At 37.1% G+C, this 17738-nt stretch overlaps 2 protein-coding genes across 3 annotated transcripts; one reads left to right on the top strand and one right to left on the bottom strand.

Annotated features, from left to right (window-relative positions):
* The first annotated feature begins 1798 nt into the window (after positions 1-1798).
* Hsc70-4 (Heat shock protein 70 cognate 4) lies at positions 1799-5799 on the top strand. 2 transcript variants are annotated; one of them, XM_022848587.2, is made up of 3 exons: positions 1799-1934; positions 2518-2746; positions 3859-5799. In XM_022848587.2, the coding sequence occupies exons 2-3, from the start codon at positions 2542-2544 to the stop codon at positions 5601-5603; spliced, it is 1950 nt and encodes a 649-aa protein (XP_022704322.1). In that variant the 5' UTR covers positions 1799-1934; positions 2518-2541; the 3' UTR covers positions 5604-5799. The 2 variants fall into 2 exon arrangements, with proteins under 2 accessions (XP_022704322.1, XP_022704321.1); XM_022848586.2 differs by having other exon boundaries at positions 1810-1934; positions 2515-2746.
* Positions 5800-6197: 398 nt separating this feature from the next.
* Positions 6198-13319, bottom strand: LOC111269178 (astacin-like metalloprotease toxin 5). Its single transcript, XM_022848588.2, has 4 exons — positions 13097-13319; positions 8981-9146; positions 8361-8549; positions 6198-6825 (listed from the first exon to the last, which is right to left on the bottom strand). Exons 1-4 carry the CDS (start codon positions 13242-13244, stop codon positions 6426-6428), a joined length of 903 nt encoding a protein of 300 aa, XP_022704323.1. The 5' UTR covers positions 13245-13319; the 3' UTR covers positions 6198-6425.
* Between the last annotated feature and the right edge of the window lie 4419 nt (positions 13320-17738).

Here is a 17738-nt window from a genome sequence, read left to right on the forward strand (position 1 = left end):
GCTAATTATTTCCTGGATTAAGCAAATTAATATTTAGCACTGACTTCTACTTGCTTACTTTATGTGCGATTATGGGGCTTTCCAAGCCCTAAAAAGGGCAATTGGTCGGCAAGCATACCGCACGATCGATGTAGTTCGAGAAACCATAACTAAAGAAATTACGTACAGGAAAGCGAATCACAGGTGCGTCGCTGTTCATAAGCTGTCAGAGTGCTGGGACAGATATGTAAAAGCTATACTAAACACACAACTAGTTCAAAACTCGATATATATGTGTAGCTTGTAATAACATGATATTTAATAACACCACAATATGCACGTAGGCGATTTTTACGCTACACAAAATTGTGGCCAACATATTGGGTACCTATCCAACGAAAATTGGTTTTCCAGCGGGAGCCGGTCTCAGCCAAGCTGAAATATCGCCAACTTAACAAATCATTAGGGTGCTCGTTGCAAGTGTCTGTCCGTAGAAAACTATTAGACAGCACGGCCAAAGATTACATATATATTGCGTGGTAGATTCCTCGCAACGAATATTTTCTATAGAGGACTAAATGCTTTGTGTCGAATATGTTATAACGTGCTAATTAGCATGTGACTAATACGTAACAATAGCCCAGGAATATAGTCATGTAAGGTTTACATAAAGGGGGTAAGCAAAGTAATTTTGCCCGATTGAACCAGAGTGGTTGAAATAACTATACTGATTTTTTAGTTAAAGGTTTCTAGCGCTTCGGTTTGATTCGCGTTGAAGCACTATGTGTGTAGCTGACGAATATGCTATCGTGTCAGCACGACATTGCAAAGCATCTAAAATTAGATAATTTTGTAAACAGTTTGGTGGAAATGTGTTGCAAGAATCCGTTTACGCGAAGATCCGCCAAAACTTGCCAAATTTAGATTTAACGAGATTCGCAAGAAATGGCCGAAGAACCAACGTTTTCAACTTCATTTCATCAATGTCATCAACTTCGATTTATAAGGTAACCTGTACATGACAAAAACTTCATCTAACACCTGTCTAGAAATAATCAAATGTTTACGTCGCTAAAACAGAGGGTTGCTTGTGAACGGAGCCACTGTTCACAACTACAACTGTGGCAGTTTTGTAACGTTGACCTAAAGGCTCACTCACGCGTCACTATCGAAATGAACGGACAGTATAAACAGCTTTCGTAGCGCTCACTTCGTAATAAATGCGTAGCAGACGATTCAGTGTAGAGTTGTTACATCTCAAACATATTTAAATGGTCAAAAAGTTAAATTTAACTTTTTGGCCATTTAAATATGTTTGAGATTTTTTTGTGCTCGTGGCAGCTAAGGATGGTATATACATATATATGTATATATATGTTTATATATATACATATACACATACACACACTCACATATGCATATATATATGTATCTATATATATATATATATATAGATATATATATATATACATACACATATATATATACATACACATATATATACATACATATAATGGATAATTATAGGCGGCAAATATCGTGATTCATTACTTTATAACATTAAATTATAATTTTGCATAGAAGTTTACAATGGAAAAGATCGGTTTCATACTTAACGAGACAATCTCAATGATCTAATGTCACGGGATATATTATATATGGATTATATAAATAATTAACTGCTTTTTTATTTTAAATCTGTTTCGGATCAATGATTAGGACACCCACCATAGCTATGGACGGGACTCGTGTCGCTATATCGAAAACTGGCGGGCATTTTCAGACTTCTGATTGGCCTACGGGTTGAACATTCTCGAAGGTTCGCGCGTGACGTCACAACGAAATTGAACAAAAGCAAATTTCCGGGGAGCCGGCAGATCACTCGTTCGCTAGCTGCGTGGTTCAGAGCTTGAAGTTCGTGTGTATGATTATTTATTTTCGAAGCGCACAGAAATGTAAGTATATTGTGATTATTAAAGTGCAGTGAAAAGTACTCGTAGACTGGTGAATATAATCTAGATTTGTGTTGAAAAGATTTCTGGTGGTCCGAATTTCCGTCCTGTTTCACCGTACTAATTAAAGACATTAGTACTGTCTGGAAGGTGTTTCTTGCAAAATAAAAATGTTAAATGATTAAAATATGTCTACTGAACTGTTGCATCTGAAACGATATTTGGTGGTTTGACCGCTCATTGTAGGATTCGCGAAGACTAAGAACTGTTCATAGGCTTCCAAAGGTGCTTATTTTACTGGCTGTGTAAAATCGGTTTGCATCAGCCCGCCTTTTAACTACATTGGGTGTACTCAGGCGGCCGTTGGCCTTATGACTAGATCAGCTAGTGCCATGGAGTAATCCTGTGTTGTGCAACGATTTTGAGATATATAGTTGTATATGATAAGAGCGAAATTATATCTTCTGCCGGTTAATAATAGTATATTTATATAAAGTGGTTTATAAAATATGTAACGTGTACACCTGTGCGTTCTTTGTTGCAATGTATGTGTTGTATCGAATTTCATCTTCTATCGCCACAGCAGTATCCAACCGCTAGGCCAAGCAAAATGGCAAAGACCCCCGCAATCGGCATCGACCTGGGAACAACTTACTCGTGCGTGGGAGTGTTCCAGCATGGCAAAGTTGAGATCATTGCTAACGATCAGGGAAACCGAACCACGCCGTCGTATGTAGCGTTCACCGACACTGAGCGTCTCATTGGAGACGCTGCCAAGAACCAGGTTGCCATGAACCCTAGCAACACCGTATTTGGTAAGTTGTAGAGTTACGTGACTTGATCTTTTAGTATGAATTTAATCGTACGTAGTTTCGTTTCATTTTTTCCTTTTCATAACTATTATAAGCAGCGAATTATGTCCTCGCTATACTTGTTCCGATATCAACATTCAACTTAGTCGGATCGTCATTCGAATTAGCGTACTGCCGATTAGTAGAGTTCACAATCAACTTAACAAGCACGGGAATCGTTCTTATCGCTTTCTCTCATACTCATTTAGGTACATGTAAGAGGTTCGACTATTTTATGTCCATATGGTATCTCTTATAGGTCATTGTCAAGGAACATTAAGATGTAAAGCTATAAATTTTCGTTTCTTGTAATTCAGTTCCGAATGATTGAATTTTAATAAGGGAAAGTTGAGATTTCACAGTCTTTGTCGATTTAGGCGAAAACGGCTTCTTCATCGTCAGCCTTTTTGTATTCGCGGTACAAAGTGATGAAATCTAAGTCATATCTTCTCCTATCGAAGACCTTGTGGTATTAGCAATATGTGCAGATCATTTTCTTGTGAAGCACAAGCGCAGAATCTTAGTCACTAGCAAAGATGCGCCTGAACCAAATTCTTTAGTTATTTCTATACTGTGATAAGTAATTGGTTTAAGGTTTTAGCGGTGCTACAGATTCTAAAATAAAATTAACATGATTAATTTTATTCCCATGTGATTTTCTTTAAATATTTGATCAAAATTATTTTAATTTTGAATTGAATAAAAATGGGAAACGCATACATGAACACTAAATTTTGAGCTTGCAAACCTTGTACTTCTCTCATATTTTTGATGACATTGATGACTTTCACATGAATCTTATAAGTGACATTCAGTTTACATGCATATATCAAGGAACACATGAAACTGACGTCTAGAGGACCTGCGTTCAAGCTATTAGGTTCTACGCACGGCAATTATTGGTTAATTTGCATAAAAAGTTTCCGTCCGTGAGTATTTCTCACAGTGTGGCACTAGCAGCTGCCGGTGTTATATTACGCTGAATCGTCTGTTCACCATATACAAAGTTGTAAGCCGCTTAGTTGTTGGCCTGTGTTGTATTAATCGTACCTAATTTGCTAATGGTTTCTTTCCAGATGCCAAGCGTCTCATCGGCCGCCGCTTCGACGACAGCGCCGTCCAGTCAGATATGAAGCATTGGTCATTTGACGTAGTAAACGACGGGGGCAAACCAAAAATCAAGGTGGATTTCAAAGGAGAGTCTAAGACTTTTTTCCCAGAGGAGATCTCATCAATGGTGTTGACAAAAATGAAGGAGATCGCTGAGGCGTACCTGGGCACTTCTGTTTCTCACGCCGTAATCACAGTGCCTGCGTACTTCAATGATTCCCAGCGTCAGGCAACCAAGGATGCCGGAACCATTGCTGGTTTAAATGTGCTCCGCATTATTAACGAGCCGACAGCTGCTGCCATTGCCTATGGTCTAGATAAGAAAGGATCAGGTGAACGTAACGTCCTTATCTTCGATCTGGGCGGCGGCACTTTCGACGTGTCAATTTTAACTATTGAAGATGGCATTTTTGAAGTCAAATCAACTGCAGGTGATACGCATTTGGGAGGAGAAGATTTTGATAACCGCATGGTAAACCATTTTGTACAAGAATTCAAGCGAAAACATAAGAAAGACTTGACTTCAAATAAGAGGGCTTTGCGTCGTCTCCGTACCGCTTGCGAGCGTGCAAAACGGACATTGTCATCGTCGACTCAAGCTTCTATCGAAATTGACTCTCTATTTGATGGAGTCGATTTTTATTCGACTATCACGCGTGCGCGCTTTGAAGAGCTTTGCTCGGATCTTTTCCGTTCTACCCTTGAGCCGGTTGAAAAGGCTCTGCGCGATGCGAAGATGGATAAGTCTGCGGTGCACGATATTGTACTCGTTGGAGGTTCAACTCGCATTCCACGTATTCAGAAATTGCTTCAAGACTTTTTCAATGGCAAGGAGCTTAATAAATCAATCAATCCCGATGAAGCCGTTGCGTACGGAGCGGCGGTACAAGCTGCTATTTTAATGGGTGATAAGTCGGAAGCTGTTCAAGACCTACTTTTGCTTGATGTGACACCTTTGTCCCTTGGTATCGAGACCGCCGGCGGTGTTATGACCGTTCTTATTAAACGAAATACTACTATACCAACACGTCAGACTCAAACATTTACGACATACTCAGACAATCAGCCTGGTGTGCTGATTCAGGTTTACGAGGGAGAACGCGCTATGACGAAAGACAACAACCTTCTAGGTAAATTCGAGCTTACGGGTATTCCGCCTGCACCTCGTGGTGTACCACAGATTGAGGTTACATTTGACATTGACGCCAATGGAATCCTTAACGTGTCGGCAGCTGACAAGTCGACTGGAAAGGAAAACAAGATCACGATTACAAACGATAAGGGTCGTCTTTCTAAAGAGGATATTGAACGTATGGTCAAGGAAGCCGAGCAGTATAAGGATGAAGACGACAAGCAGAAGAACAAGATTGCTGCGAAAAATGCGCTTGAGGGATATTGCTACACAATGAAAGGCACTTTCGAGGATGACGGAATTAAAGACAAGGTTTCCGAAGAAGATAGAAAGACTGTGCTGGATAAAATTGAGGAAACCGTTAAATGGCTGGATGCCAATCAGCTCGGAGAATCCGAAGAATTCGAGCATAAGCAGAAAGAGCTTGAGCAAATCTTCAACCCTATAGTAACGAAAATGTACCAGGCAGGAGGAGGCATGCCCGGAGCGGGTATGCCCAGCGCCGGTGGTGCTACCACCACTGGAGGAGCACCCGGCACCGGAACCGGAGCAGGTCCGACTATTGAAGAAGTAGATTAATAATTGTAGGAACAGCAATTGGTCAGCGTACGTGCTTTCTACCGATGTAGATGCTAACCATTGAACACCTCAAATTCTCCTCGCCACCTCCTCTGTACATTGCTCTTTCTGAAATGCAAAGATTACACGAACGCTGAAGAAAATTGAGGATAAATAAATTATGTTCATTTTTTGTTGCATTGCTAAGGGAATACAAGTTTTTTTATTCAATAATTATAATAGGCGAGTAATACTGTCAGCAGATGCAACGTATCTTTAACTAAAAAAATCAAAGAAATGTTTTAGAGTAAAACCGGTTAACACTAGAGAAAATTTATAGACAAGTCAATTTAGATTAGACATTTATGAATTATAAAAACAGGTAGCAGCAAATATTGAAACTAAGTTGTTAGTACAATGATCGGTAACCGTTTCAAATATTTCGAGGTTCCTTATTTCAATGCTTCCCGTCAACCTCAAAACTATCGAAAGAGTCTTTTAGTCTGTGTGCAACCTTTCAGATCCTTTATACAGTTTATACAAAATTATCTAAATAAGTCTAAAGACTCCGCATTTCATAGTGTTACTTGCTGATTGTAATAAAATAATGAAACGTTATGCATTATAGATTTATTGCAAAGTTCCTTAAGTTTTATTTAAACTGCCATGCGTTGCGGAAGCTACTGCTCCTTTGTAGTCATCAAGCGTATTTGGATCACACGTCTGCATGACGTATGCATGACAAAAATGTGCGGCTCATCATGAGCTAACCTAGCTTGATTTTGTTGTGTATATTTTATCGAAAGGCCTCTAAATATAAAGTGATTTTGTAAAGGGACCTTATCAAGTTTTGTGGAGATCTATAAGCTGTGGATTGTCCCAACTTCCCCATTGTCCACCCCACAGATTGGGATTTTGATGAGACCAATGTGGTATCGGTGATTCATCCACGACATGAATGTCTCCGTCCTCATCAGAAATTTCGTTGCAGTTGTAAAGTTTGTTAACACGTTCAACATCAGCCGCGCTAAGACCGTGCTTTTCGTGGACCTCAACCAGGACGCCACCGTCTTTCCGGGTCATCGAGTACTGACCATTATTAGAAAAAGATCGCGATCCATACAACATAACGGATTCGTAGTCAAACCTATTGAAGAAAAGATTTTCGCTGGGTGCCAATTTTTGGAACTGCGGATAGTACAGCGGGTTGACGTTGTGCAGATAAAGGTCGATATACTGGTCCCTATAGCGACAAGGAGAAAAAGTTTTGCTTAATAACGTGTATATTATTTTAAAAGGTCCATGTCTTTATTATTTTCATACATATGTGTATTTTAAAGCTAATTATTACATACGAACTTGCTTAATAACGCTTTTGTCTATAACTTAAATATAGCCCAGTATTTTAGAAACACACAATTATCGAACTCTGTAAACATATATTGCACCACAATTTATATTATATGATTGCAACCATACCTTTACGTACTTCAGCTATTCTTCTATTAGTATGAATCATCGGAATCGCCTTTAGATATTGTTTAATTTCTAGAAATGGTCTGCTTCAGGGCTTTTTTATCCTACCTATAAGAGGATCGGGTAACTGTACCAAAAGCCACTAAGGATACCAACCTTTTTAATTTCCTTATTAAATATTTTATTACCACCTATCAACGCTGAAACTTGGAGCAAGGGTGGCTGTTTTGCATTCAAATTGCGCATTGTACAGGATTGCTATGGCAGCGCTCTTAGATATGCGTATTAGCCATCCAAATCCCAACACGTGCAAATCATATATTGACATATTTTTGGCAACAAGCACCAACGCTCAAGAGATGAGCAAGCATTCATCTCGTTCTCACAGATGCTCAAAGGTGTGAAACCTAGATTCAAGTTCGTCGGGAGTGTTATGTCGTACCCAATTGTGGTTATCCGTGTTGTCTAGCTGCAATTGCCTCTTTACCCTGTTTCACTTAACCCATTACATTATTTTGTCATTCTATTTTGTTGCTCCATTTATCCCATAACTCTGTTTCAGCAGGTCAACCACATTTTCAGAGTAATTTTTTCTTGGTTATCCAGTTACTCTAATTTTGATATATTAGCTGGTGATCTTATCGTTTCATTACTTTCTAACATCTGCACTGTTCCTATCCCGCATTGCCACTGTAAATAAAACACTGCTTTGTTACCAGTAAGCTGTTGCCTATTGAAATTACTCCATGGAATGGAGCAACTTAGGAGTGAATATTTTAAGGATAAATTAGCTTCAGCTTCTAATAAGTAGAAATATTGATCCAGTGGTGAAGTGCGACATCTAAGCAATGTAAAAATACCATTACTTTCATAAGCTCTTGAATGCTTTTGATTATATAGCAGAAAAATTGAAAGTTTTTAACTCGGTTATCGAAGGTTTTGACCAAATAGGTTAAAATCCTATTTTGTAGCTATTTTGTAAAATTCGAGAAAGCTGCCTGAAGAAGCCCTGTTTTTCCGGTCGTCAACCTTAGAGTTGACGAGGAAGTCGTTTACCTTTTCAAGTGTAAAGTGGATGTTTCCGAAACATACATTCCTTCAGAGTATAAAATAAGGTGTAACTTCATATGTGTAAGTTACCAAATGATAACAGCCGTTAACAGTTAGCTATTTTTAGTATAAACCCTTCGTGCTTTATTTTACCTAATTGAGGTGGAAGTACGCCCTCTAGACCATTATTATCATTCTTTCTTGTTCCATAACTCCCTTCGTACGACTGTATTATATTGCCCTATATGTTACCTGTCACTGCGGGTATGCTCATGATAGAATCCTGCAACATGTCCCAGCTCATGTACAGCGGTTCCATGAAAATGGCAGCCCCGACCTAAGGATAATGGTTGCTCTCCACCAACCATGCCTACGTTAGCATAACATCCTTGGCCATAGAAAATCCTCACGAAGTTGCCTCTACCGCGACCCTGTTGGAATCTGGACATAAAAAAAAAACTGTTAAATTATGTCAAACGCAGCTAATCTGTACGAAAAACCAAACAATACCGTGGGGGCTGGAAGCAAGAGTAGGTGCATAGGCGCCTTTAATCTTTGTTGTGCCGCAGCTAGTATAGATAGGTGTTCTACCACTCATTTTAATAGCTTCATTGGTTATGCTGATGTGTGAAACAATTGCGAACTATGGAAAATGGAACAAGTGGCTAGAGTAATAAAAAAAAGGAGAAAATACATAAGGATTGTATATGCTCTTGTGATGGACCAAAAATATCTAATCAAAAAGTCGTTGTAAGTGTCCGCATTTGAAGTCCTTTAACCCTAATCATTAATGCTTCAAGTAAGTATTTATCCGAATCGTGAAAGGCACATTCGCAAACTGCGATCAGCTAATCAGTTTTGAGGGGTATAACCTGATACATGTTTTCCGGTGGTACTCTTCAATTGCACGTTCGATGAGTCCGCTATAGCCTTGTAGTGAGTAATCGATTTCATAGTAGATTACATTTTGAGGCCAGAGCCGACTATATTCGCTGATAGCATTGTAAGACAAGTTTCCATCCACGGGAAATATGTCACCTGTGTATTTGTAACACAGCCAACAAAACAAAATCAACGTAAGACAAGAGTGTACTTTACTGGTGTATTTTTATAGAAAAGGTATTTGGCGTCGCAGACTTGAACCTACAGTTCGCGATCCTTCTTCATTATAAACATGGCTGTCCAAGTCACCGGTACCGTAGATCCAGGTATAATTTCACTACTGAAAAAAGTGGGGTATTTACTTAACTATCCCCTAATATGGCAAAGGGATATTCGTGATACCTAGTTCTGTTATATCTAAATTTAATAGAACTTCCACATTCTTTTTTTAATACAACATTGTAATGAAAAAGTGTTTATCGTTATAGCAGAAGCTTCTTCTTCGAGCGATTTTTTTCAGTATGTGATGCAGCACAAGTTTTATATATTATACATTATATATACACGCAGGTAGAAAAATCGATTGATTTTAGCTGAAAACATTATATATATATATATATACAATTTTGTTCCTACTAGGTGATTAGTTGCGGTGTTCTCGGAAACGACCGGAGGGCGAGGGATATTAATTCTAGTCAATCATATTATTTAATTCCTGTGTCAAATATTCTGAAACTCTGCATCAACCGTCAGCTTAAATCCGTTGTTGACGGATTCACCGGGGTTACAGCTAAAATTTTATATGTTTTAAAATAATATTACAAAACTAAATATGCGTCATTTTGATCGATGACGTTCTAGTAAGACCACAAACCCATATAGAATTTCTTGACGAAGGATTATGATAAATTTGCATCCCTCTATTGAAACAATCAACACCATCAAGGAAAAATTCTGCAAAAACTCAAATATTGGACGATCTAATGACGCAAAATCTACATTATACAGCGAATGAATAGAAATTTTCCATCCAAATTCTTTCAGTCTTTGCCAAGTAGCTAAAGATGTATATGGGCTCTCATATTGTCATGATGGAAGATAATTTTTTTTCTCTCGATTTTCTTCAATAACCTGTTGTAGGCTTGTTAGTTGTTAACAATGGAGGCCCAAATTAATTCTTCTACCAGGAAGCAGCAACTGATTATGCACGATTTTTTTCCAACCTCATGGAACACAGGATCATCCTTCTGAACGTCAATCTGGACTTTGCTACAAATCGTGGGCCACATTTTTTTAATTTGCAAATTACTGTTGTATGTGATCCATTTCTAATCATCTGTGACAACACATTTTAGAAATGGCTTGATCTTGTTGTCTTTCTGAGCTTCGCAAATGGAGTAACGATAGAGTAAATTTTTTTGCATTGATTTATGTGGCATCGAATTTTTCTTTTACAGCCGGCTTTGTCAGATAACTTAAAACTATTTGGTAATGGATGTTTAGTTCCTTAGCGATATAATGGTTACTCACGTATCGGCCTTGTCATCAACTTTTTTCGCATTTAGCCGAAGAGGAACATTTTTTAGATCAAAATTTAAAGAACGAAAGCGAAAAAACAAGTTTTAGGCTGTCTCTTCTAAAAACACATTTTGACCATAAAAAGCACAAATTAATGGCCCTGGGTAGCATTTGTGCCTTTATCTTAATTAAATTGTAAAGTATAGCTTATTCTTCCAGAACTTTCGCTCACGTTCAAGACGTTCAAGTCTAAATAAAGGCATTCCTGTTACTCACTTTATTACGTACATCTATTATACGACTCATATAACGTGGAATATATGATCTAAAGCCATCTGGCTAGAAAAATCGTTAACAGTTGTTCGACCACCTAAAATATAGTGCTGAGTCAAAAAAGAATAGATAGATCATTTTTTAAATTTTTATTGGTTACTGGTCGTTCCGTTACCCACGCTTGTAGCGCCACGCTTGCCTGTATGTCTATTATCTATAGACCACATTCCCCAGAATTTGAACATGTGTTTTGTATATAATGCTTCAACGCAGTTCGAAAGTAGTAACCTTCGGTGCTGTTTCCTGTTTTGGAACACAATGGGGTACCCAAAAATATGTAATATGATTTGTGTTAAAAATAAGATCAAAAGTTCAAGTGATGTCAATTCTGAAGAACGCTTTTGTATAAGTGTTACCAACGGTTTCGCGATGGAAAAGAAAACCTTAGGGACACTTCTCGTTTTGGGCGACCTGTCACGAAGAGTACGCGCGAAAACATCGAAAATGCAAATTGAGTAATTATGAAGGATCGACGAGTCAGGGAGTTCATAGAAGGGTCGTATATTTCATATAAGTCATGTCGAACCATTTGGAGATCCCATGTAGAGACGAAAAAGCTTGCAGCGAAAATTGTAGTAGGACCCTTCCCCGTCACCAATAGTTTTCGATGCTTTTAATTATTCCAACTGAATGAAAGTTCTCTTCAGTGTAACATCAAAGACTTGTTCACACCAGTAGCTCTACCCGGCTGGGCCTTACTTGTCTAGGGTTTCTCTGGATGGCCCATGAAATAATAACAATTGTTTTAAAAAACAATAATGCCCTTAAAAAAGAATTGGACTTGCTCCTTTACATTACACATAACAAAATGTAAGTATACAAAAAAGGACAGTTATTTAAGCATTGCTTCGAAAGTGAGCCCACTACAAACAGATCTCCAGGATTTGGGTCACAAATCGAATTCTTTTCCACCATATTTTTTGGCAACCAAGCAGTTGTGCGTTATGAATTCATACAGAAGGGTGCTATCACTTCTAAACAATATCATCAAAAAAAGTTTCAAGAAGTATACACAGTATTTCATATTCATAAAGGATAGCCTTCATTCTGCAAGAATAAATGGTGGGATTTCCACTGCGATAATGCATTGACTTACATATTGCTGTTGGTATCCTATTTCTTGCAAAAAAAAAATGTTGGCTCAACCTTGATGTTCACCAGATGTAAATCCCTGTGGTTTTTCAGTTCTCTAAAGCTGTAGAAATATGTAGAAGTACAAAACTTTGAGACGATCGACGTAAAAACAAGGCAGATCTGAGGTCTACTCTATGAATTCGAACATTGCTTTGAAAATTGGAAAAAACAGTGGTGCGCGTTTGTTAAACATGACTAGAGCTGCTGTTAATCGAACAAGTAAAATACAGACGATTGAGCTAGGTGAGATAATAAAGAACCAAATTGTCGATGCTTTTTTAACAAAGTAGTATATGGTTAGTTGGGTTAATTAACAAGCTTCAAATGACAACATGTAAATCAAACATTTTTTAGAATTGCCTCCAAAGTTGTTTGCGTCAAAACATTTCAAGAGTGTTGTACGAGAGAAATTTACATTTCCGCAAGGAGATCTTAATATATTGAGCTAAAAAACAGAGGCACTATTTTATAAAAGAAAATCTGCTGTTCATGGTGACGATTACCCCTCATTAAATGTTTTAAAATTAATTTATAAACTATTTGAGTTACTTAATCCATATTTTTTTTTGCTTTTGGATGGGTAACGGCCAAAAATATAATGCATTTTTTTTAATGTGAAGAGTTGCATTCTACGGTGAACTGACTCTTGGTTGACCTGTTAACGAACAAATCAATTTCGATAAAACTTCCGAAGTTCGGTGTGTAGACCATTTTGAACTTATACAAATAGAACAATTTAATAACATTACAAAAGTTATTGTAGATCTGAATGCAGCCTCTGTGGCATCGACGACAGTTTTATAACTAGAACCATTTAGGAATTATAACTAAAATGTAAAATTGTATAGCTTTATTGCGTGGACTGCTGAAATCGTAGTAAATCTAGGAAGAAATTATAGTCAAAACGTAAATACTTTCACAAGATTTATGTACGGCTCCAAGACTGCTTAACATGGGCAGCCTCAACAACAATCCTAAAAAATTAACTCAAAAAGAAGAAAACATTACTATATTTTTTGCCGAGATCTTTTCTTACAAGTGGCGTGAAAGTGAATGGAAGTCGAAGACCAACTTTTAACGGCATTGAGTAGAGATAATGTTTTAAAGAAAATAATACATACCTTCGAATAACAATGGGTTTTCCAGAGGCCTTTTTTCACTAGCATGTGAATGAATTTCAGATATCAATGTGTCGTGCTTGTTTATACAGAGAGCTATACGCCAGGTTAAAACAACTATTAGTGTGAAAGCTATTCTTTGTGGAACCATTTCGTCTACACTTAAGTTCTTCTAGAACGAAATTTAGATTCTTACACGATGAATGATTTACCTTTATTATATACCTAAAAAACCATCAGATTTGAACTAGAAATATGATATTCTTGAAAGAACTACCACGATATTGTGGTATATGCATGACAAAACGCGTCTCACGACTTTAATTCAATTACATTGAATGCGGGCAGAAGTTTGTACAAACATAGTGTGATGTGTCTACAGAATTATAAGGAGTATATATAGCTAACATAATGCTCTCTACTCTAACAGATTCCTATTAAACTTACTTACATATTAGAAACAAAATCAGATCAGCGCTCGCACGCAAGTCTCTTTTTAACACATCTTTATCTTACCTCATCTAAGAAATGCATTCGGGTTTAAAAGTCAGAAAACGAAAAGTTGCAGTACTGGTTATACTGGTTATAATTTAAAACAAACCATTAATAAATAAATGCAGAAATGAACAAATTAAGATGCTATATTAGGGGGTCCGGTTCAAACTTACGCACCGTTAAGCCTCAATATAAAGTGAACATATGATACCTCATAGATGGCTCATGGCTAGTTCTTTCACAAGTCTTAAGATCAAGACTTCCCGAAGCAACCTATCAGGTATTATATTTCAGGACTTTAAGGTTTCCGATATTTCAAATACTATAATTTTTCGCCCCTAAACGACTGAGGGAATCGACCCATAAACTAGCCTTAAACAGCCCTCTGTGACCTATATATAATGCTATAAGCATATGTGACCTGTATAACCACCTAAAAGAAATAGATGGATAAAAATCACAATAATTAAAAGCACAAAATTTCAGTGACGATTATGGATTTGCTGTAGAGTGATGATTATCTGTCCTGACCGGTTATGTTTTTTATACCATTGGGTCTCCTTAGGGAGCGAATCAGAATCGTAGTAAAATAACATTTTCAGCTGAATCGTAACACATGTTTATATAGCGCACTGATTTAAACTAATTCCATAAACTCAAAAGATGTCCAAGTTTGGGTTCGAGCAGCATTGCTAATTACGCCGTCGTTTTAACGTTGAAGAATTTATATAATAGGATCTAACGTAATTATATAATATATATATATATTATATTATTAATATAATAATAAGCTAATAAGCATATACATTTAACGCACTAATACAATAAAAAAACATCTAAATTGCGTCACTTTTATGCCTAGAATAATTTAATAACAATGATAATCAATAAATAGATGAAACTGTAGCTTGTGACTACATGTGAGTATGCATACAGCCCTGTGGCGGTTCTCTGAGACTGAAGTAATTTGATGCTTTTAATCACGATTGGAATATAGGGCTGTATTTTTAATTAATAAAATCGTATGTAACTTCTGAATGCTTATAAATACGATAGCGCAGGCAGCAACGCGGTTGTGGTGCGGTTTTCTATGTGTCAGTGCAGTGTGCTAGATATCTTCTTGTCAATACTGTACACATGTCATTTATTAAATGTTATTAATGTTATCTATAAAATGTTATTAACATTTTAATCTGTTCATCCTAATTTTTTCTACTTACGATGCATCGGTGCAAACTTTTACGATAGGTGGGCAAAGTACCCATCTTTGAAGCAATCGAACGTAGACAGGCTATAGTTATTAAAGCTTTATTAGAGAGTTATTATATGTTAATTAAGCAAAATGCATTTGTGGAAGCGCTATGCGACACCGCCTGGTTATGTCTTTATTACCAGTAACTGTTACTAGGGTACGATGAAAAACCTTTTGAAAAAAATTGTGTATCTTTTATTGGATGCTTTGAGCATGTATGGTTGTATGTAATGTGGCCATGGAGTACAGGGGGTCACGACTCCTGTGTTCCATGGTCACATTGCGACCTGACGATTACTGATACTTTTCCATTGTAGGCATCTTTCGCTTAAAGAAACCTTTCATACAAAAAAAAAAGAAGGCACCAAGATAGACTGATCCTCGCACCTTTAAACCGAGATAAGTATTTCGTGTGAGATGGTACAGTTACTGACACTCTATTCCACTCATACGTCCGTCTTAGCATTAGCAATCATTATTTTTATTTTTTCGCACCCGCTCCGCTAGTTGGGGTGGCTTTGAAAAATGGAGACCTTGCGTGATTTCCGCGTTCTTATGACCTAATGCCCTTCAGTTATTTCATTTCGAGTTATTTAAAATGTAGGTTTTATATAAAAGAGCTATATTCAATATTTAATATGCTAATATTCAAGCACCGATCAAGTCAATTAATCAAGATACTTGTCACTTCAGTTTTTGATACCTGGTTCATTTAAGCTTGGCAGACCATTTGTCCGAAGTTGTGTACCACACAAACTATTATCGAAAAGTTTAGTATGAAAATAAAACCAAACTAAGCTGTCGGTTTCAAGTGCACATAAATGTGCGGAGGACCATGGGAGTGTTCGAACAGTTGCTCAAGTACTCCAACCCAGGCTCAAGTGTTTAATTGTCTAATAACCTATTTTACAATAGCTAAGTGTATCTAAATACTTTGGTCTGACATTATAAAGCTCGGTAAGCACAATTTAAGAACTTCCTTTTTTTGCATGAAATCGACGGTCCACATTATCGCCAGTTTTCAAGCGGCTTTTATCAAAAATTTGTGAAGATTCCTCATGAGCTAAACCAGAACATCTTCAGTAATTTCAAAAACTCAATTTAAAATGCATCGCATAAAAAATAAGAATGGTTTAAAATGCCATTCTTGATACACTTAAAACTTGAAACTTTTTTAAAAATTTAATAGTCTTTTGAATAGAATAATATATACTATCAATTGGGTTGTGTCGATAGACTCGAACAGTGGATTTTTTCGAGACTTCTTGCATTTTTAAACCTTTAACCGTTTTAACTTTTGTATTTTTGGGTCTTTTGGCTAGATACCGGTCAAAGTTTTAATTGTAGTAGGATTTCTTATATATACCATATGTCAATAATACTTTAATGAGTTTATACCTACCAATATGGTTTGATGCCTGGTCACCATTAAAATTTGCGGGATTAAAAAAAAATGTTTCAAAAATTACTATTGAGTGGTTTACACTAGGCGATAATCGCGTTGAATAGTGTTTATATTGAATAAACATGAGCCTTAGGAATGCAAATCAATTCACTAAAATATCCGTTTTTGTTAGATATTGTCTTAGAAATAACTCGTGAAAGAAGCTGTACTTTGTGACTATGCAGCAGGATAACACCTAAATACTAACTAAATAAAAACTACTAAATAATTTCGCTATTTCTTTGTTATTTATTCTAAAGGCAGGAACTGTTTTGAAATATCACTTTAGATCCTTCGAAAACAGGGAGTTGCTTCCCACTTTTTAATTTTTACCCGCGTTTTGTATGTCCTGACGCAGCCCATTAAACATATTTATTATTGCGTCTTCAAACGCCTTCTTTTTGCCTGAAAGGTGTCAGTCCTTTACTCTATATATCCATATATAGTCGTGATCCAAATTATACCACGCAGTACTATTCTGCACTCTCCAAATTGTAATCACGTTTCTATGCTTCGAGTTTTACGTCCGGTATCACTGTAGGCATTCCATCACACGGCTGGGTCCCAGCGCAAAATGAATCCCTCACCGTCGGATATCAAAAATTGTATTTTTGATTTATGGATTCGAAAATTTCAAAGTGCCTACTAAACTGGATATTTCTAAACTCTCGTCGATCTTTTATAGCTCAAAAGTCTCTGGATTAGATCAAATTTCAGTAAAGGTACTCTTACGAATCTCTTGAATACTAGCATCTTTCACGGCTTAACCTCCTTGGACAACTTCAATACACTTTTCCAGTTGTCTTCATCGCTTTGTGTGCTTCTACATCTTATTGGTTTCTCACCAGCTTTGACGACGACTTTTGAGAGTGCGTAAAAGCTGCAGGCCTCGCAAGGCTGCTTTCTTTGATTTTAGTTATATATCTTTACTCAAATATATCTTTGACTAAAGACACTATGTTACGGTTCCACAATGCTTTATAAAATATCGCGATAATGACATTATGCGCACCCTTCATTCAATCAAGTTACTCAAATAGTATTTTATAAAAACAATAAAACCTCGCGCGGCATATTAGAGTAGTCTATATTAGAAAAATATTCTGAACACTCGTAAAACCATATTGTGTGTTTAAGTGAGTCTCACTGAGATCACTGAAGAAAGCCTTAAGGTAGATACAGGCTACAGAAACGGCATCATTTTAATGGTAGGACTGCTGTGGTCACTCGGGTGGTCAGATTAGGAATTTTGTGCTAGAGGTTTATAGTACAACCAACGAGCTATGCTAAGCCAGAGAGGCGTTGTGATTGTGAAGAAGCCACTGTTACGTTGAAAGGATATAAGGCCATTTGGAGAGCACGTTTTTGCATCGTACCTAGGCAAAAGCTTCCGGTAACTTCGCATGTGTTCCTCTATGTGGTACTCACTGAACCACTGACTACAACTACCTTAC

The sequence above is a fragment of the Varroa jacobsoni genome, unplaced genomic scaffold (assembly GCF_002532875.2).
Source record: "Varroa jacobsoni isolate VJ856 unplaced genomic scaffold, vjacob_1.0 scaffold_1361, whole genome shotgun sequence".
Lineage (NCBI taxonomy): Eukaryota > Metazoa > Arthropoda > Arachnida > Mesostigmata > Varroidae > Varroa > Varroa jacobsoni.